General features: G+C 46.1%; 1 protein-coding gene across 1 annotated transcript in view; it reads left to right on the forward strand.

The window, feature by feature from the left end:
* The window catches only part of LOC8033544 (regulator of nonsense transcripts 1), a 57,443-nt gene that overhangs the window by 1,997 nt on the left and 34,776 nt on the right, over positions 1–20,670 (forward strand). The window contains exons 2-4 of the mRNA XM_029972737.3: positions 13,865–14,007; positions 17,786–17,875; positions 19,178–19,526. Of these exons, the coding sequence (XP_029828597.2) occupies positions 13,865–14,007; positions 17,786–17,875; positions 19,178–19,526 (582 nt within the window). The remainder of the gene's footprint in view (positions 1–13,864; positions 14,008–17,785; positions 17,876–19,177; positions 19,527–20,670) is intronic.

Consider the following 20,670-nt stretch of genomic DNA (forward strand, 5'->3'; position numbering starts at 1 on the left):
GTCGAGGGAAGGGTCAGATCTTGCAGAGCTTTATTGTGGCACACCCAATTAGAGCGGCTAGCTGATGATGGCAAAAGTATAATCAATTCTTGCTCTCAGGTATGCACTTGCAAGCTGTGTCTAATACAAGTGCCCACCTGTTTGTCATTTAGACTTCTTTGAAAAATTTGCTGCTTTGCTAAATCGTGTCCCGAGGAAGACGGAAGTCCTTCACATGAAACTATAATTCTGGTTTAGGTATCAACAATGTTTGCAACAAATTGAGGAGGCAAGAAACAGCAATCTAAAGGAACAGAAATCCACCTTCCCAAACAGTCTGTTTATACAGGTGCCTTACAAAAAAACAGAAAAGTCACTCTTTAATGTTGGTAATTGACAGGTTCCACAATATGAGGCAAGTCCTGCAGATGGTGCGACATTACATCAGAAACGCACAGCAGCTCTCAACCCATGTGTTTGTTCTGCGCCCTCATGTGTTTATGGTGTTTCCATGGTCAAAATTGTGTTTGTACTGGGTGTGATCATACGATTCCGGGACTATTGTCCGTTGCAACCTAAGAACGAAGGGCGAGGGTAAGACTGTCCGGGGAGGAGGAAGCAGACGGAACGCTGGAGAAGAGAGGGGGAAACCTCCTCCTCTCTTTAGCGTTCCGTCTGCTTCCTCCTCCCCGGCCTGTCTTGCCCTTGCCCTTCGTTCTTAGGTTGCAACGGACTATAGTTTTGCAGCATAAAAAGAGAAGGCAGCATGGTTCTGTGCGCACAGCTGGTTTACAGAATGACGCCTTTTGACATAACAAGGCACCAAGGTCCCTGCTTCGACAGTTGCACACGCATCACCGTGGTGTTTTCTATTGTTACGCCACAAAACTAGTACCGAAACTTTTGGATCGCACCTTGTATGTTGTCTGGTGTCTCCGCTGCAGATGAGACTTTTTGCCAGTGGAGTACGACTGCTAGAGTGGCCGCTCTAAGGTGCATCATGCAGTAGTGATACACAAAAGCATGGCGGAAAATGGCCATTTTGATCGAAGCTAGGCAGGCAGCGCTAGGGATGAAACTCAGGATTCCTAGGTTCCGCTGTATGTCAACATGTTCAGCCACCAATCTCCTGGGTAACATCTACTCTTGCATAAATAAAAAGTTCAGCAGCAACAAAAATTATAATAATTTCATATGAGTGATCACACCCATGATTCTGGGGTTTTTAGTCCTTGTTTACTGAAGGTTGGTGGAATTCAGTTGTTGTACATCTTGGTATGAAGCTATTTTTCCACAACACGCTAAATTTTTCAACTTACTCATTACAATAATTGCCCTACAGAAGCGCAGCTTTTCAACAATTGCTGCTGTCTGCTGTGATTGTAGGAAGTGTTACTTCCATTTGTGCAATCTCGTTTCATTGGTTGGTACAAAGATTCTATGCTGCCCTCCAGTGCTCGTATTTGGGCTATGCCACAATAGAGCATAAGAATTGTCATTATCTTTTTTGATCGAATTGGGGACAAAAACAGTTCTCTTGTTGTCCTACTTTTATCTTGGTTATATAATACAAATAATTTCCAGATCAAATAGTAAATTTTAAATTTGAATTGTTAAGTACTTCATTTTTATAATATTTATCTAGCTGAACACATTCAGGGATTGCATCTATGTATGTGAGTTTGGATAAGAGTAGTGAATTCCAGTTCCTGTCATTTCAAAACCTTAAGCGATGAGATTAACATGAGCACCAACACAAAAAAGGCAGCATGCAAGCTGGTATCAAAAAATTTCACAGTGGACATTGTTACGAAAAAATATGCCCTTGAATGCCGCATTAAGGGGACACAGAAATGAAAATGTAAGCATACTTCTCGTGTTCAGAAATAAGTTGAACATGATCAACCATAGCTGCTAATGGCAGTCACACGTTTGTATTTTGAACAAACCTCTATATTTTTCATTCCAAACGGCCGATTGTAGTGAGCGCTCGAAGGGCAGCCATTGGAGAGCGCGATGCATCACGGGAGACTGTGACATCACTTTTCCCAGCATGGTCAAGGCTACAGAGAGGCTTGTGCGGTTACGAGCTTCGCCACTTGGTGGCGTCAACGTGTCACAAGCTGGAGATGCCCTAGGTCTGGTTGGGCGATGCTAGCAGAAGCAAAAAAGTGACTTACCTGAGCTTCAAACTTTGCTGATCTTTTCCCCTTCTCTGTCTCATCCCCTCCCAATGCAGCAGATGAACAGGCGCGGGGGAAAAAAAACAACAACTCCAGTTCGGCCAAGTTTGACAGGGAGCATGCGTACGCAGATGGTCGCTGTACTTCTGCTGGGCGGTGCTTCATTTACGGGACAATTGGCGAAATGATGTTTGAAGTAGCTTCGGGAACGTCCACCAGGTGCAATTTGGTAATCGGTTTATTCGTTACAGAGTCTTGCCGTCTTTTCAAACAAAATATTGGTGTCTGGTGTTTACCAGAACGTAGATAGCCAAACTAAAATCGAAAGCAAATCGGGTGAAAATAAGAAGTAAGCTCACTTTGGTGTGCAATCGAAAAAAGCTGGAAAAATGCTAGTTTAAGATTTTGTGACCTGCTAAACTTGTAATCGCAGGGAGGGGTGATGAACCAAAAATGACTGCCCTTCCCAGTCAGCCATGTTCGCTTACCTCCCTCCATGGCTAAGTAACTCCATTTGTGCCGAGGTAACAATTGGCCAGGGCCCTGCAATTACTAAAAGTGGGCATCTTTCGGTGTTTTCAAAAACTAGTTAATCGTGCCGAAAATAGGTGTGGGTTATCTTTCGGGGGTGGGGCGTCTCTCGGAATATTACAGTAGACAATAAAATCGACTCTAGAATATCTCTTCAGCACCCATTCAATTTGTTTTTAATACTGAAAATGTTAATAGAAAATGTCATTGTTTCTACTTCGCAAAACTGAAATAGCTTGTTTGACTAAAACTTATGAATCAAAAAGAGCGCAAAGTACTACCCCCGCAGGGGGCACCTGTGAAAGCAGGTGTTTGGAGAGTGGCGTCTCCACGGACCCCGAGCCCCGCAGGGGGCACCTGCACCTTAGGTGCTAGGTCAGTGATGTGATTGCTGCGCCAATTGCGCCAAACTGCGCCAAGGGGCTAACCATGCTACATCCTGCTACAATTTGCCAAGATATGGGTAATCTGCGCCAAGCCTGCGCCAAACAAATAATTTCGGTTGCCTTTCAAAGCCGAAACTAAACTGAGTACCGTAATTGAGCATGCGTGTGTTATGTGGCACAAGCGGCCGCCCGACACAAAGTATCCTGCAGCAATTGTCCATCCGGTCTTAAATGGTTTTCCCGCCCTCTCGCGTTTGGCGCTCTTGGCGTCTCGTGATTCTCGTCTCGCGTCTTTCTTTTTATTATTCTTTTATATATTTTCAACGATAGACGCGGGTGTGTGGGGTGTGTGCGGACGCTCCGACGCTAGCGTGTTGGTACCATTCATGCGGTCATGCTGTGAAACGAAACCATGTTTTTGCGTGGCGGGAATTACTTTGTGAGCTGAAACACTCTCTCCTGAAAGCAACGGCCGTGGAAGAACTATATTTGGTCCCTGCTTTCCAGTCACCGTGGTCGCACGACGTCTGGTGTTGCTGTTTCTACATCGCTGCAGATATGGCGCTTTCTAAGATGAAACTAAGTACCGCCACAAGTTCATCAACATTCCTGTTCTTGTTTAAATCACGCGTTACTTCAAAAATCTATCTTTAACTCAAAGACTGATGTGTCGAAGTATTGATTACATAGGTTTCTCTCGGTGGGCTTTCTTTCGAAAGCCCGGAACGTGAAAGATCTTCCGCGAAAGAAAGTTGGTGAAGAGAAGTGAGCGAAAGCAAAGAAGGCAATGTCTGCACGCTGGACACGCACAGCACGCTTGTTTGTTTTGAGTTCAGTCATTGCACAAAGCGCTCCAAGAACTTTTGACCCTGGCTCGCGATGTGTTACATCGATGCGCTCAGGTTTCTTTTTTCTTTGTTCGTGTGTGTGTGCGTTTAGCTTGTACCCTGTTTGCCGGCCTGGTAAGCACGTGCCGCTGGTCTGTCTTTTGTAGTCTGCTCGACAGTTACATTTTGCACAGAATTTTGGGAATCAGTTGGTGACGGAGCGGAGTGGCATGGTTTCAGTTTCGATCGAACCGTCGTTGTCTCCGCTCGCGCGACGAAGCATGCGCAACTGCAAGCTTTCCGAAGTTGCCCTCACGTGCATGCGAACATGATCGCACGACAGAGGCACCAGCCGGGACGCTTGCAGTCGATTGTTTTTTACGTTTGCTTACTTTTGACGAAAATCTGGTACTTCGGGAACCAGTAAAACGGTGGCAAGCGGTGTTTCAGAATTGCTCGGCAACCCCTGCAGCACACTACACTTGTGGGGTGTCACAGCAGTAAAAACACAGGCAGCGAGTTCCGTCACAGCACGTCAGATCAGACCACAACAGAACACAAAGTTTCCTTTCTTTGTACAGCACTTAAAACGAATATTTTTATGTTTCAAAGAATGCTCCGAAAGCCACTTTTGCTAGTAGGAAACACTGTCTTGGCTGCTCCAAAAGCCATTTTTGCTGCTCACAAACACTGTTTTAGTTGCTCCAAATGCCAGATTTGCTGCTCCAAAACACTGTTTTGGCTGTTCCGAAAGGTGCTCCAAAATGGGTTAGGCCAATCACATCACTGTAGGTGCTTGGTGAGTAGCGTCACCACGGACCCCAGCCACATAGGCGACACCACAGACCCTGAGTAAAAAGTGGCTAAGACCCACCCACGTCTGGCTGTGCGTGGCGAGCCCGTGTCCGAGGAAAAGGGCATCCTGGTGGTTGAGCCGAGCCCGGGGTAGGTTTGGACCCTTCGGGGCCCCCCGGGTGAGGCAATACACCACTTCGGCCCCCGCTTCTCGTAGACGGGAGTCCTGGTAAGGCCCGGCCAGGATGATTCAGTCTAGTCGCCTTTTCTTCTACTATCCCCTCCGATCTTTCACTTTTACCTATCCTGTTTCCTTCATTTCTTTCTCATTTCTCTTGCTCCTTTTTCTCCCTTCTTTGGCGGCAAGGGCTAACCTTGGGTGGCGACAGATACCTTTCTTGAACCACACCTGGTTATAGTTACTGGGTAGCACTGGTAGTGTAGCATACCCAGCCAAGCCATACTTGCTATGGGGTGCTACCTACCCCCTTGTTGGGCTCGGTGGTGGGCGGTGCGCCACAGTTTCTGAAAACCTCCCCACTTTTATGGGTTGCAAGTCAAACCAACCTGATCGGCCTCTGAAAAGAGGCCGCACTGAAGTTATCATCTCAGACAAGACTCCATGTTTTCGTTCCAATTACCCAAAGTTTTTGGTTATTCACTCCGAAAGTGACAAACAGCTCTCAAAATTATCACCCTTCCTTGTTGCAAAAGTACTGGAAAGTGTTGTGGGAAAGAGCTTCAAAGCCAAAAAAATGTCTTCTGGTGACCTTCTGGTAGAAATTGAAACCAGCATGCAGAGTGCGGCCCTCCTTGCACTGAGTACAATGTCCGACCATAAGGTGTCAGTCACGCCACATCGCACACTAAATACGATCCAAGGAGTAATCTCCGAGGAGGACCTTCTAGAGACAACAGACACTGAAATTGCTGAAGGTCTTTCTGACCAAGGAGTCGTGGCCGCAAGACGTATTTGCATGCGACGTGACGGGCAGGAACTAAGAACAAAACACATCGTTCTAACATTTGAAGCCGCCACACTTCCTGAAGCTGTCAAGGCCGGATACCTCCACTGCAGGGTTCGGCCGTATATCCCTAACCCCCGAAGATGCTTTCAGTGTCAGAGGTACGGACATGGCTCCCAGAACTGTCGCGGGAAAGCCACATGTGCGAAATGCAGTAAAACTGATCATAAGACAGACTCTTGCACAAACAGCGCACACTGCGCAAACTGCAACGAGGCCCACCCGGCATACTCCAGATCATGTAGAGTATGGAAAGATGAGAAAGAAATACTGACTCTAAAAGTAAAAGAAAACTTGTCGTACCTGGAGGCACGCCGTCGTTTTGCTTTCTTGCGAAAGGGCGGCTACGTGCAGGTGGTGCAGCGGGGACATGCACCACTGAAGGTTGCAGTGGCTACCCAGACGTCCTTTCTGGACTACCGGAAGCCACTGCAGTCCCCCACGCCCAAGCTTAAAATCGAGCTGCCCGGGCGTGCAGTATCGGCTGGGGGGTTTACTGCCTCCTCCAGCCAGACGACCACTCCTCTCGCTCTCACGGGACAGCAGTCTGTCCCAGTTAGTGGGGAGGGAGCACAGACGGCATCCCCTTCACAGGTTGGGTCGGCAACGGCCAAGCCTGTCCGTAGCCCACGATCCCCTTCAAGGGAGAGGGGCCCACGCTCTCACGAGAAGACATCCTCATCCAAGGAGCGGCATAGTTCCTGTGCCACTCCAACACCCAAAGGGCAGGAACAGGAGGTTTCTGGCGCCTCCCTGCCTGGCACCTCCACCGCCTCTTTGGCTGGAGGTGGACGTGGTCGACGGCTGGCTCCTCGTGGCCAGAGCCTTTCCATACCATCTGGGAAGGTCTCGCCACAGGACCCAGAACCTATGGATGAAAGCACCCAAGCCTCCTCTCATGCGTCTGACACAGACGACATGGAGTGGCAGACTCCCAAGGCCCGCCATAAAAGTAAAAAACAAGTAACACCCCCGAAGTAAGAATCTCCAACACATGGGTGCAACATTTCTCCAATGGAATTGCAGGGGACTACTTACTAACCTCGACGATGTTGAATATCTTCTGCAGGAACACAAACCTGCAGCCCTGTGTTTACAAGAAACACATTTAAATGCCACACATACCAACTTCCTCCGAAATTTTACTGTCTTTCGGAAGGACCGTCTGAATGCTACCATTTCATCTGGAGGAGTAGCGATAGTAGTTCCAAGGCTGGCTGCTTGTATGGCCATACCCTTGCACACTCCTTTAGAAGCAGTGGCAGTGCGTGTTCTAGTACATAAAGCCATTTCTGTTTGTTCAATATATTTATCACCCTCACAAGCTGTAACAAGTGCAGAACTTCACTCTCTTTTAGATCAACTTCCAAAGCCCTTTCTTTTGATGGGGGATTTTAATGCCCACACTACCCTTTGGGGTGGGAATCTATCTGATGTTCGCGGGAAAATAATCGAATCGGTTTTAACTTCTCGAAGCCTTTGCCTTTTTAATACTGGTACTTCAACTTATTTTAGCGCCTCATCCTTATCATCGACTTCCATCGACCTCTCCATTGGTAGTGCCTCGTTGCTGCCTGACTTCTCATGGAGTGTAGATCAGAATCCCTATGGTAGCGATCACTTTCCCATTGTTTTAAAAAGCACAGTCTCTTTTAAGTCATTACAAACTCGAACTCCGCGTTGGAAGTTGGAAAAGGCTGACTGGGCCACTTTTAAAAAGGAGTCGGAGTTGCATCCAGATACATTAGCTAGCTTAGATGTTAATGAAACCTGTGAAGTTGTGACTAATGTAATTGTCCAAGCAGCACAGTGCTCTATTCCCAAAACGTCAGGACGCTTACCATCAAAACCAAAGCCTTGGTGGAATGAGGAGTGTAGCCTAGCTCGTAAGCGGCAAAACTGTGCATGGACAATAGTGCGCCGTTACCCAACAGTTGAAAATGTCATTAAGTTTAAAAAGCTACGTGCTAAGGCCCGCAATGTAAGACGCCAATCTAAAAAAACCACGTGGATGTCGTATGCTTCTTCAGTCAACAGTTCCACAGGCATAAAAGTCGTATGGGACAGGGTTCATAGAATTAGAGGGGATTACCGTGCATTTACTATCCCTCTCTTCACATTGGATGGCAGCAGTGTTCCCACACTAAAACAGCAGGCAAATATTCTAGGTGAACACTTCAAGTCTGTCTCGGGATCTGAGCATTATTCAGACACCTTTCTAAAATACAAGGCTGCCAAAGAGAAAGTACCAATAAAATGTACCGGTGGTTCTAACGAGGCTTATAATCAACCATTTACCCTTGTGGAACTGATGATTGCCCTTGACAAGGGAAAGAACTCGTCCCCGGGACCAGACCTTATTCATTACAGTATGCTTCAGCATTTACATCCTGCAACATTAGATACCATCCTATTGTTTTTTAACTTTGTATGGAGCAGTGGAACTTATCCCATTTTCTGGAAAAGGGCAATTGTGATTCCTTTGCTAAAGCCTGGAAAGGATCCATCATTACCCTCCAGCTACAGACCAATCGCACGCACCAGTTCCCTGGGAAAAACGTTTGAACGAATGGTGACCTCTAGATTGGTGTATTTTTTAGAGCAGGAAAACTTCTTCGACAAATTTCAATGTGGGTATAGGACAGGGCGATCAACTGTTGATCACCTTGTTCGCCTAGAAAAAACGGTCAGGGATGCCTTTGTTAACAGACAACATTGTCTATCTGTGTTTTTCGATATTGAGAAGGCATATGATACCACATGGCGGTACGGAATTTTAAGTGATTTAGTTTCAGCTGGAATTCGTGGGAAAATGCTAGCTCTTATCAAGAGCTTCCTCGATGAGCGCTCGTTCCAGGTGAGGTTGGGCACGACACTTTCTGAAACGTTTGTCCAGGAGAATGGTGTTCCCCAAGGGTCGGTGCTGAGTGTTATTTTGTTTCTGATCAAAATGAACTCTCTTAGACAGGTTCTTCCCCGATCTCTCTCCTATGCACTTTATGTTGATAATGTGCAAATATCCTGCTCTTCGTGTAATTCAGCTATCTGTGAACGCCAAGTTCAACTAGGTATTAATGGAATGACACGTTGGGCAGATGAGAATGGTTTCCGTTTTTCAGCAGAAAAGACAGTCTGTTTTCTGTTTTCTCTTCGAAGGGGTATCATTACAGAACCCACTCTAACTTTGGGAGGTCAGACCCTAAACGTACATCCTGAGCATAAATTTTTAGGGGTTATTTTTGATAAGAAACTTAGCTTCCGTAGTCGCATCTTGCAACTAAAAAAGAAATGCCTGCTAGCATTGAATATTTTAAAAGTTCTTTCGCACAAGTCCTGGGGTAGTGACAGAAGGTGCCTGCTGCGTTTGTATCAGTGCCTTGTTCGATCGAAATTAGATTACGGTTGCATGGTGTACGGCTCGGCACGGCCGTCTCTTCTTCGGATCTTGGATCCTGTCCACCACCTGGGACTACGACTTGCAACGGGGGCTTTCCGGACCTCTCCAGTTCCCAGTCTCTACGCTGAATCTAATGAATACTCTCTCGGAAAAAGACGTCTGTTCTTGGGCTTTCAATATCATTTAAGAGTTCGCTCTATGCCTCAGCATCCTGCACTCGAAGTGTTTCTGGACACGCGGTATGAAAGGACGTACCAGAACAAACCTTCTGTTATACCTCCTTTTCCTCTGCGCCTTAAATCCGAGGCCAAGAATTTTGCAATAGACTTATCGAGCCCGGTAGCAGTGTTGCCCAGCCCAGTTGCACCCTGGAACATCACACCTATTCCAATTAATTTTTCTCTTTCCAAGTATGACAAGAAGAATGTACCAGCAGAAGATCTTAGGCAAGAGTTCTTCCAAATCTCTGAAAACTACAAAAACTTTGTACAGTTTTACACGGATGGAACGAAGGGGAGCAACAGTGTAGGATGTGCTGTAGTCGGGCCGTCATGCACTATTGTAACGCGGCTCAGCAACCAAGCCACCATCTTTTCTGCAGAGTCATATGCCCTACTGGTAGCTGTGGACACTATCATCAAAAGAAATATCAAGGCTGCCATAATTGTCTCAGATTCCCTCAGTGCACTCCGTGCACTTGCATCCCTAGATAGATCAAAAGATGCTTTTATTCTGCAAATACGTAACAAGATTGTAGCTGCCACAAACTCCAACATCACCATTACTTTCTGTTGGGTCCCTAGCCACGTCGGTATAGTTGGAAATGAGGAGGCCGATAAAGCCGCTAGAACATGTCGGGACATAGACACAGAGGTTACCTGCATCCCATACCTAGATTACAGGGCATCATTGAAAAAGTCGATTAAAAAGAAGTGGCAGGAGGAATGGGACACTGAAGTCCACAATAAGCTCCATTCTGTGAAACCTCTTCTTTCTGAGTGGGCCAGTTGCCGACATAACGAGCACTTTTATGAAGTTGTTCTCTGTCGCCTGAGAATTGGTCACACTCAACTCACACATGGCTTCCTTCTGCGAGCAGAGAATGCTCCAATGTGTGAAGAATGTGATGAAACACTCTCCGTCTTGCACATTCTCATTCAATGTCCGAAATATCATGAGGAGCGTCGCACCAACTTTTCACGGTTTTTTAAAGAACAGATCCCATTCCACCCAGCCCTTTTGCTGGGAGAGGAGCCTCTTGTTCCTCATAACCAAGTTTTTAACTTCCTAAACAGTATTGGCCTATTACAGCACATTTAAGTTAGTGAATTTTCTTTGTATTGTCTGCATTTCATGAAAGATTTTAAACTCTCATATCATGCCTCACCTTTAACTAAATAGCACCGCAGTGTTTTCTTCTACCATTGTTCTGGCGCACTATGGCCTTAGCAGCCGCTGCGCCATTAAAACCCAAAATCAATCAATCAAGCAAAGTACTACGTGTCATCTAAATAGTTTGCGTAAATCCAATTACTTTGTATACTTCTAATGCTTCCAACTTCATCATGCAGGTTGTGAAATTTATGTAGCACAATGTTTCTGTTTTTAACACCACAAATTTTGCTAATGCAGGAAGTGATTCCTCATTTTTAAAATTATTGTAAACGTCATTTTCATTTGGTGACATTGTTGCGGTAACCATGCTACTCGACTCTTTTCGTTTATTAAAGCATTATTCACCTGTGACAAATGGCCCCTTGTGCAGTGTTGCGGCAATAGAACTCCTGGCAAGTTCCATATCTTGTGGACATTTACATAACACCTGTGTCGCAGGATATATTAAAGGATAGTAAAGATGGTGCAAAATAACTGTGCGTGGCTAGTAAGTGACTTCCCTAAGAAATGTAACCAATGTTGACGTAGCTGCATCGGTGAAAGGTACGGCAGCTAAAAGCTACTCTCCGAAGCTGTTTAGTGTGGCAGAGCAGGGTTAGTTTTACTTGCTTGGCACTTCTAATGGCCGATTTACACGACGGGCTGATCCGCAGGTGGGTTGATCACGTGATGACGTGTCCCCGGTTTGTCCGTCTCCCAAGTGCATCCACACAAGGGAGATGACGAGCAGACGCCAGCGAGGATGGAACGAAACAGTTTGCCGCTTTACAGTGTTGCGAAACTACAACATTGCGCTGTTGTCCAAGAGAGAAATCGACGTTTGCTACCACAATGACAGTGATGTGATTGCTGCGCCAATTGCGCCAAACTGCGCCGAGTGGCTAACCCTGCTACATCCTGCTACATTTTGCCAAAATATGGGTGATCTGCGCCAAGCTTGCGCCAAAACACCAATTTCGGTTGCCTTTCAAAACCGAAACTAAACTGAGTACCGTAATTGAGCATGTGTGTGTTATGTTCTTGCATGTTTTTTGTTTTTTTTTGCCGTTTTACGTTTCGCGCTTTCGTCGTCTCGTGGTTCGCGTCTCGCATCTTTTTTAAAAACATTTTCAACGATAGACGCGGGCGTGTCTGGACGCTCCGACGCTACTGTGCCGGGTACCAGCCATGCCGTCAATTTCTGAACACAATTTCTGAATAAAACTTCGGCTTGTGTATAATATGATAGACTGTGATAGGCAACCGAAAATATATGCAACCAAACAGCTAGTTCTGTGTTTGAGGGGGACTCGCTTCTCCTTGCAATTGATGCTAGCGAAAGGTTCTATGAGAAGGCAAAGTAGTCGCTGCCTTTTAGTTGAGCAGGCTGACACATGAATCTTCGCATAATCTTTGCAGAAGTATGAATGCAAAATATGTGTACACTAATGTTCCAAAAGTCATTTTTGCTGGTCCAAAATAGACTTCGGCTGCTTCAAAGCTGCTTCAAAATGACTCGGACCAATCACTTCACTGCAAGTGGCGAAGCTCACAACCATGCCAGCCTTTTTCTAGCTTTGCCCCTGAAGGTAAACATGATGTCACAAACGCTTTGGAGGTGCCAGATTTCCCGAGATGCATCGCGCTTTCCGATGGCTGCTCTTAGAATGCTCACGCTAGAATTGACCGTTTGGAATGAAAAATACAACCATCGTTTCAAAATACAATCAATTGTAATTAGCAGATTTTGTTGATTGTGTTCTAATTATTTTTGAAAAAAGGGAGCCCCCCCCCCCCCCCCCCCTTTCTTTTTTATGGAATCTTAAAGGGGTCATGAAACGCTTTTCCAACTCTTTCCTGTTTCGCTTTCCTCCTCAACTCATAAATCGCGCATTCCAGCAAACAGTTCAAGAAGACGAAAAGAAGGGAGGCCCCTCTTGCTCAGGATCTGGTTTATGTACCCGGACAGAGCCATTGTCCCCCTAGAAGATTAGCCCGTCGCTCAAAACTCAGACAAAAGTTTCTTTCCCCAGCCCGTTTACCCCTAAGCTGACAGTGCTGTGGAAGCTACGTGCTCCTTGGGCTAGCCACACTTTTGCCACGTAAGCGTGGCAAATGTGGCTGCAGAGAATGAAGTCAGGTGATGAAACGAAGGTGGCTGATTGGTCCGGCAAGCGCGTAGCTTCCACCACAATGTCAGCTTAGGGGTGAAGGGACTAAATGAGGTCCGGTCTTGTGTGACGTCAGTTTGGACCCGATGACACGCTTTTGGGACCGCGGATGTATCCCAGTGAAAAGGCAGAGCGGTTACGAAGGGGAGGAGGAACGAAATAGTCCGCTGTGTTTTCAAATTTTCGCACTGAATGTCAGGCTTTTGACTTTCTACCTTTTTGCTTTTGGCCCACTGAACGATGTTCTATTAGTAAAATCCCAATCTAAAATGATTTATCCCAACCCAAAAATCGTTTCATGGGCCCTTTAAGTACATTAGAAAGGTCCCCCAAAATGCAGAGTAAATGCATTTATCATAGATGTATAGGACTCGTGCACAAATAAAAGATAGTCCGACGGACAATTAAGAATTATTGAAGCAGCACCTTTGGAGTGTGTCGATAATTTATTCACCAAATAACTTGTTACTAGGACAGTGTGGGGAGAGAGGGAACATTAGCATTTGGGCGAACAGGGTGTAACTCCATCTCACGAAGAAAGGAGAAATGGCCGTCCAGTTGGCTGGTTGCTTCCATTGTGCGTTTTTAAAGCGATGGCTTTATGTGGGGAACCCTTCACAAATCTTGCTTGTTCGTGTTGGTGTCGGTCGCGCCCATAGCTAGTCCATGGGAGAGAGTCCGCAACGGAGTGCAGCTGTTGATTTGACGGAATAACATGCGGAGCCACATTATTAGATAAAGTTTTTTGTCAAGCTTCCTAGAACACCTGGTGCCTTTTCGTGGTGCGTCAGCTCAGTGGCACTCGTTACGCTATCAGCCCAGCCCATATGGACAGAAGCGGTAGAAATGTTGGAATGTTGGAGGCACATGGCCTGTGGTGGACAATGATTTTGTTGTATTTGTGGTGGACATAAAGTTTGCGCAAAAAGAGTGTAGTTCAAAAACGGTCGTTCACTGTTGCCCGTGGGAGCGGTGCTGCTGGTTGTGCTAGGATCGCTATCTGCCCATACCGGCTCTCGCACGGACAACAGCCTGCCGACCGATAGATCTAAAGAAGTTGGCGGAGCGGAGAGGTGGGTAGGGAACTGCATATTACTGCTGTCGTATCTTCGTTGCATTTGTTGAAATGTCTAGGCCAGGCGATGTTTGCGCGTCTTTCCCACGAGAGATACAAATGCCTTTGTTTGCCGGTCCAGCTGCCAGGCCCCAACTCCGAGGTCTCTCTGGGCAACGGACTGGACGCAGTGGCCGCAACGGGCCAAGTCTTGGGCGAGCTCACCTTTGAAGAGGACGAGGAAGACCAGTACTACAGCAAGGACCTCCCCGACCACGCGTGCAAGTGAGCACCGCCTCTGCATTTCATCCAGGGGAGAGGGGGGAAAGGGAAGGGAGCATTCAATGAGTTGTTGGATTATTTGGGTAAAAGTCATCCAGGTCGTGAGAAAAGCAGTGACTATTTCACTATCTATAGTCAAAGTAACTTAAAAATAATTTTTACATTAATGACGTCACTTCCGTAAAACATGTAAATAGTTCTGAAGATATTTTGACGCCCCGCATCAAAATAATGCTTTCTATTACTTTGACGTCTTCCTTGAATCTTAGTGGTAGCTGCGTCGTTTGTATTTGGTTGTGGATGGTGTTGTCATGTTGTCGGTGTTGTTGTATCGACGGAATCATGTGTCGCCATGCCGCATGCCTAAGAAGCTTCGGTACTACTTGACACTGGAAATGTCTCGTCCAACAAGTGTGTGCTTGTTTGCTTGACGGTTGAACGATTTCTTTCGGACGTGATAGTGACATTGCCCGGCGACGATGCTGCGGTCTCGCAAGTCTTTTAAATAGCAAAGCAGTCTTAAGTAAAATTTTGAAACCAGAGCAAAGGCAAGTGGACATCCCTTCATCTTTTGTGTGCGTGTAACAAATGTAAGTGTGTACACTATGTACCACTGAGAGTTTTAAATGAATATTGTACTGGCACCTCCACAACTGTGTAGGTATGAGTAAAAAATTTGCTGCTAACTCTGCCTCAAGTGCAAATTTTCTACCTTCTGTAACGCTTTGAGGTTTTTTGAGCACATCCAGTCAAAGCAAGGCGGAAATTAATGAGCGCGTGCTGGAGACTGGGTTTGAACCGGTAATGCATGTGTTAAAATATAGAACGGTTTCTTGATAGAGGGGGTGAGGTGCCTATCGTGAGTAGTATCTGGTAAACTGGTTGGAACGAGCTGTTTATAATAGAACCTGCTAACTTAAACGCTCAAAAATATATTTAAAGTATTTAAATGGTGCCTCTAATTGCCAATGACCCTTTTAAACGGGCAGTACAATGATCTAATGTTGAAAGGATTTGCATCTCGTATAGTTTATATTGTTGATCTCGGAACAAGTGCGAGGAAATGTGCCACCTTCCCTTGAAACGCTGCGATTCCGCTGCATAATCACAAAAGAAAAGACACATCATTTGCGAATCTGCAGCTGCGTGTGGCAGTTACAGAAACGGCAATTTTCCATCATTGGGAGTACGCGGAAGTTGACAAAACCATTCTATTTCTGTTGCTGCTACACTCACCGTCAGCCTCGTGGCGATCCGTCCTTTGTCTTAATTGCTCGCTGCAACCTTTGGTGATGCTAATCCTTGAGATGTTGATAGTTGTGGAAGGAGCTGCTGGGCAGCTTTGAAGACAACCGAAAGGGAGATTAGGTGGTACTCCTAAAGTCACTGGATCCTTTGAAAGTAGTGCCATTGCCTTCCCTGCTGATTAACCGGACACAAACAGTTAACAACATGCAGATGACCAAACCTCGCAAAGTGCTTGGCTGATCAGTCCCCGTTGCCATGGCAGTCGCCATTTTGGTCTATTGGAAGCTTCATGAGGGTCGTTCTGAACCAGTTGCATCAAGGTCGCTATTGAGCATCATCGAACTGAAAGCGTTCCTCACCAGTATAATCAGCTTTGGCGCTGTGCATGCAATCCATTTGTCAATCATGCTTATCTCCGCATATCTTTTACAATGGTGGTGTTGTTACTGCATAGTCAACGATAGAAAATTATTTTTTAATGCTGCCAAGCATCATTGCCGTGTCTGGTGGCAGTGAGAAGATATGTGCTTGTTTCGCCGATGTGTGCTAACAAAATCTTGGGATTTAAGAAACCTCCCTCTAGAGCTACACGTCACCAGCGAATTCAGATCAGCTCACCAAGGAGAAACTGCTCATTCAATGAACCAAAATGGCGACCGTAGTGGAGCTTGGCATGGCACTACATTGCCAGGATACAGTGACATTAGATACTCCCAGTGACGTCACTCGATAGATGGTGGGAGACTTGAGGGGGTGCCCCCACCTTCTATTTGTTTTACTTCTTCAAATAAAATCTATGCGAGAAAAAATGTTTTTCGCTTTTTCTTTTTGGTTGACTAATTCCCGCAGCTAATTGGCCGAAGTCCAAAGCTGGGTGTGATAAACACAATGCAATGTGTCGACTTTGAGTATATCTAGGTGTGATGATGTAATCCGACGACTTGCTGCATCACTTTACAAGCTGATCAGTCTGAGACAAAACAGAAATATTATTAGCAGAATTTCTCCGGCATGAATTTTAAGATGAACTGTTAACCATTTTTTATTTAGAATTTTGGTGACACGATTGAAGTTATGCAAACTTGCTCGTAGAGTTGGAACGACGCATATTTGTGGCATGAGCAACTTGTCGAGTCTTAAAGCCTCCATATAAAGTAATCCCTCGTTATAACGAAATCGCTTTTATCGAAGCTCAACGTGGTCTTGACCGAAATGCACGCATTTTAGACTGGATTATTAGAGGTGTATCGGTGGACGACCACGCTTATGACGAAGACTGCTGTGCCGAAAGCACGCAAACCTACACGGAGGTGCACAGAAATCCTTGTGTTACCTCCCCTTTCTCCACCAAAGCAAACGGCACAACGAAGTAAACGGGTGACGAAGGGCAGAGCGCGCAGAGCTGGCAGAGCGCCGCTTCTGATGCGGATGCTGCGACGCAGGGATGCGGGCAGAGAGCAGCGTGAACGTTGCAACACAAGTCACGGCGCCCACAGCCGACAGTGCCAGACTCCTGTCGGAATCTAGTCAAGGGAGCGATGGAGCGCAGAGAAGTTCATCCCTTTGGCAGCCCCCGACGCGCATGCCTGCGGCGTACTACAAGCACACGTTTATTGTATGGGAGATTTGGAGTGTTTAACGAAAGTCGCTTAGATCAGCAAGGTTGTTAAAAGTGGCTGGCCCAAGTCCGAAATGTCCAAAGAATTCGACATTACAGCATTGGCTGTTCGACACTGTCCGCCATTTCACAGAACAAGCAAGGCATATTGGACGGGTTCGAGAAGTTTCTCATGCAGGAGAAAGCGCCCGTGACCCAAAGATAAAAGATTGCCAACTGCTTCACACTTGTCGGATTTTCTCTTGCGAGCATGCTTGCCAAGCCGGCGCACGATTTCCAGAGTTTCAACAATCTCTACGGGAGTGTGTGAAAATATGTTGGTGAAGCCACCGAGAATAACTTTAATTTCTTCGTGCTTGTTGATGCGGACGTTTCTGTTGCTGCTCCTGCCACAAATGCTGCAATCGTAGACCTTGCATGCGACCAGGGTAAACACGAAGCAACGTCAGAGAGGCACCTTGGGAAACGCCGACGACTGCGGAGACGCGAAGCATCCTACGGCTCCTTCAAAGCAAAATGGAGTGCAGCGACAGTGACAGTGTTCTTGCGATGCCTGGAACAGTTCTAGGAGAACTGATGCCTGTATGAAATTAGTGGCAAACTCCACTTCATTATTTTTTTATTCGGTAAAGCTGGCACGAGAAGTTCATAACCAAGGTTTGTTTGATTAAATATACGGTCAGAGTGTTCCGCAGTGTTCTTGTCCAACTTCAAGGCTGCTGGCGCTGTTTTTTGGCGCTATTGCTTTTATCGAGTTGCCACTTATACCTAATTTTTTTGCCATACCAGTGACTTGGTTATAACGAGGAATTACTGTAGTCACAATTCATTAAAGCAAAATGGTACTGGCTGCATAAGCGATCCGATCAAAGTCGACAGATGGGTTTGACGGCTCCTTGTCAACTTTGTTTGCAGGTACTGCGGCATCCACGACCCCGGATGCGTGGTGCAGTGCAATGTGTGCAAGCGGTGGTTCTGTAATGGCCGAGGCAACACTTCCGGCAGGTGAGAACCTTCTTGCGAAGCTTCTGTCTGGGTCAACGTGGTGAGACTCCAATTTTCACAGAGATTTGTCGAAACAATTCTTATGGTAGGTGCGCCGACATCAACCGTACAGCCCTGATTTTTCCTTGTGAAACAAAGTAACAAAGTGACTGCTGTCTCAGACTGGTTACGTAAAACTGGAGAAGTTGATCATCTGTTCCGACAATTCCCTCCTGCAAATTTTCAACAAGTCGAAAAATTGTGTTTTGTGAAAACAATGTTTCAGAGTCGACTTCAATGCACGTAGGCATTATAAATTGATATATAGCTCAAATATTCATCCACGAAATTAGACACCTGGTAGATTCAGTAGAACAACAACTGTAGAGGTCAACATCGCCATTTTCAGAACAATGCAGTTTCAGGAAGTATTTGGCTCCGAAGACCTATGTCCCCCCTTAACTCTATGGAAGTGAGTAACGGTTCGGTCAAAACGCCAGAAAACGGCCGGTGCCTGTAAACCGCAAGTGTTGAGGACAGCCAGCCATGCACTCGAGTCGTGCAGCACCCGCTAGATGGCACGGTTGCGGTAAAGTGGCAACACGCCACCAGAGTTTCACATTGCAACCGTTAGAGGAATTGTGTGTGCTTGAAATAAATTATTCTGTCACTCTCCGAGCAGACATTTGGTGATAGCTGCACCATGGAAGGTACCGAACATGGCCCAAGGCGCAGTAGGGTTCGACAAAGTGTAGCAGTTGTTGCTGTGACTGCTCTTGCTTCACACGGGACCAATCATTTGCTACTTTTTGAAACTGAGCGATTCAAATCAATGTGATTCGTTTGCAACACGCTGCATTTCATCAATTCAGTTTTATGACCCAACAGTTTGATATGATATTTTAGACCTAAGTTCCAGGAAAAGCAACGACTGCCGGGTGGTCAAGAGAATGCCCTTTTCGTGAAATAATAGGAAACATGTTAGGCCCTGGAGAAAATCGGCCATCTACTCAATGTCCCCATTTCAACCTTTTTTTATTTGTGTCCTGCCCATCGAAACACACAGCAGAAGAGCCAGGGTACGCCTCGTGATATCGCTACACCGCCATCACCTTTTGCACAATGAAGTTCATCCGCTATAGTGACCGTCACCATGGGAACAAAGTGTCTCCTGAATAGATGCACACGCGAAAGCAGCTCCAAAAGCCAGTAATGCCCGGCACCATCTCCTGAATATCGTCTGCTAACCGGCAACGGATTAACAAGGCAACGGAGCCTCTTTTTTGGGGTTTGACCCTTCCCCTCACATGCGCTTGCTTGCAGCCACATGGTGAACCACCTGGTGCGAGCCAAGCACAAGGAGGTGACCTTGCACCGGGACGGCCCCCTGGGGGAGACAGTGCTGGAGTGTTATTCGTGCGCCTGCCGGAACGTGTTCGTGCTGGGCTTCATCCCGGCCAAGGCGGACTCGGTGGTGGTGCTGCTCTGCCGGCACCCGTGTGCAGCCCAGTCCTCCCTCAAGGACATGAACTGGGACCCCGACCAGTGGAAGCCACTCATCCACGACCGCTGCTTCTTGCCCTGGCTAGTCAGGGCCCCCCACGAGCGGGACCAGCTAAGGGCACGTCAGGTCACCGCACAGCAGATCTCTCGGCTCGAGGAGCTCTGGAAGGTGAGCTGTTTTCTTTGGCGTTTTCGTCTGACCATTGCAGAGAGAAAGATTGCTTGGTGTTTTTTTTTTTTTTTTTTTGCTAGTACTCGGAATAAGGAAGTTTCACTTGTTTGATTCTTCATCTTAAATTAGCTTAATTCCTTCATCTATTATTATAACATTTAATGCCAAAATTATTCATCACTCCATTCGGAATTCTTTTTTTTTTTTTTTTTTTTCCTGGAAATTGCTGATTAGGGCATTTCAAAAGGATAGGCACCTCGACGATTATGGCAAAAGCACCATATCATAAAATGTGGTTATGTTGCGAGTTCGCAGCAACGGGCAAAAAGGTAAATAAGTTATTTCTTTAGTGCAACCTGCATAGAGTTAAATTTTCTCTCAAAAATAAATGTACAAAAAAATGTCTCGAAGCTCTGATACAAGGGTTCACTTATTATCCTTTAAATACAAATTAGTAGAGCCTTGAAAGCATGTAGGCTCAAGCTCCATGGCTCGTGAAATTTGTAGAAATATTTAGAAATCTTTTTGTTCAAGCAAAGAAAAGCATTCTATTTGCTGCACATTATCACTGTGTGTCCTGTAGAATCCTGTTCCTTGCACTGTGGTCTTGCGTCCTTCACAACTGGGTAGTGTTCCATGCTCTCTGTGCAGTCGTATCGGTCAGGCATGTGCTTTATGGGCCCCCATCGTTTCTTTGTGTCGATCTTAGTTTGAAGAGAGCTTGATGATCAGCCCCATATAGACGCTTTACACACGCGCCAAATTACAGCAGCCATTGCTGACCTTCTCTTGTCTTACCGAGATGCCGAGCAACTGAAACGGTAGTTGACGATCCTCTACAAAGGCCGATGCTTTAGAAAAGGACACAGTTGAGGCTAATATGGCAATAACCTGGCCTGTTATGGTAATGATGAAGTGAAATAAACGGAATAAGAGGAAACAAAAACTGAAGGTCAGTTATGGCGGCGTCCATGCACAGCTGCTGTAAAGCGTCTATAAATCATCTGCCATAAAAATAACTCTCGGGCTAACAGTAGCTTTTTTTCTTCAGTCACCCAAAATGCGACATACATGTCACTGAATGCCAAATGTCGTTCAGTGACAAATTTACGTAAAATGTAGCTGTATAAAGCTCAAATTT

The sequence above is a fragment of the Ixodes scapularis genome, unplaced genomic scaffold (assembly GCF_016920785.2).
Source record: "Ixodes scapularis isolate PalLabHiFi unplaced genomic scaffold, ASM1692078v2 PGA_scaffold1__304_contigs__length_218370807, whole genome shotgun sequence".
NCBI classification, from domain to species: domain Eukaryota; kingdom Metazoa; phylum Arthropoda; class Arachnida; order Ixodida; family Ixodidae; genus Ixodes; species Ixodes scapularis.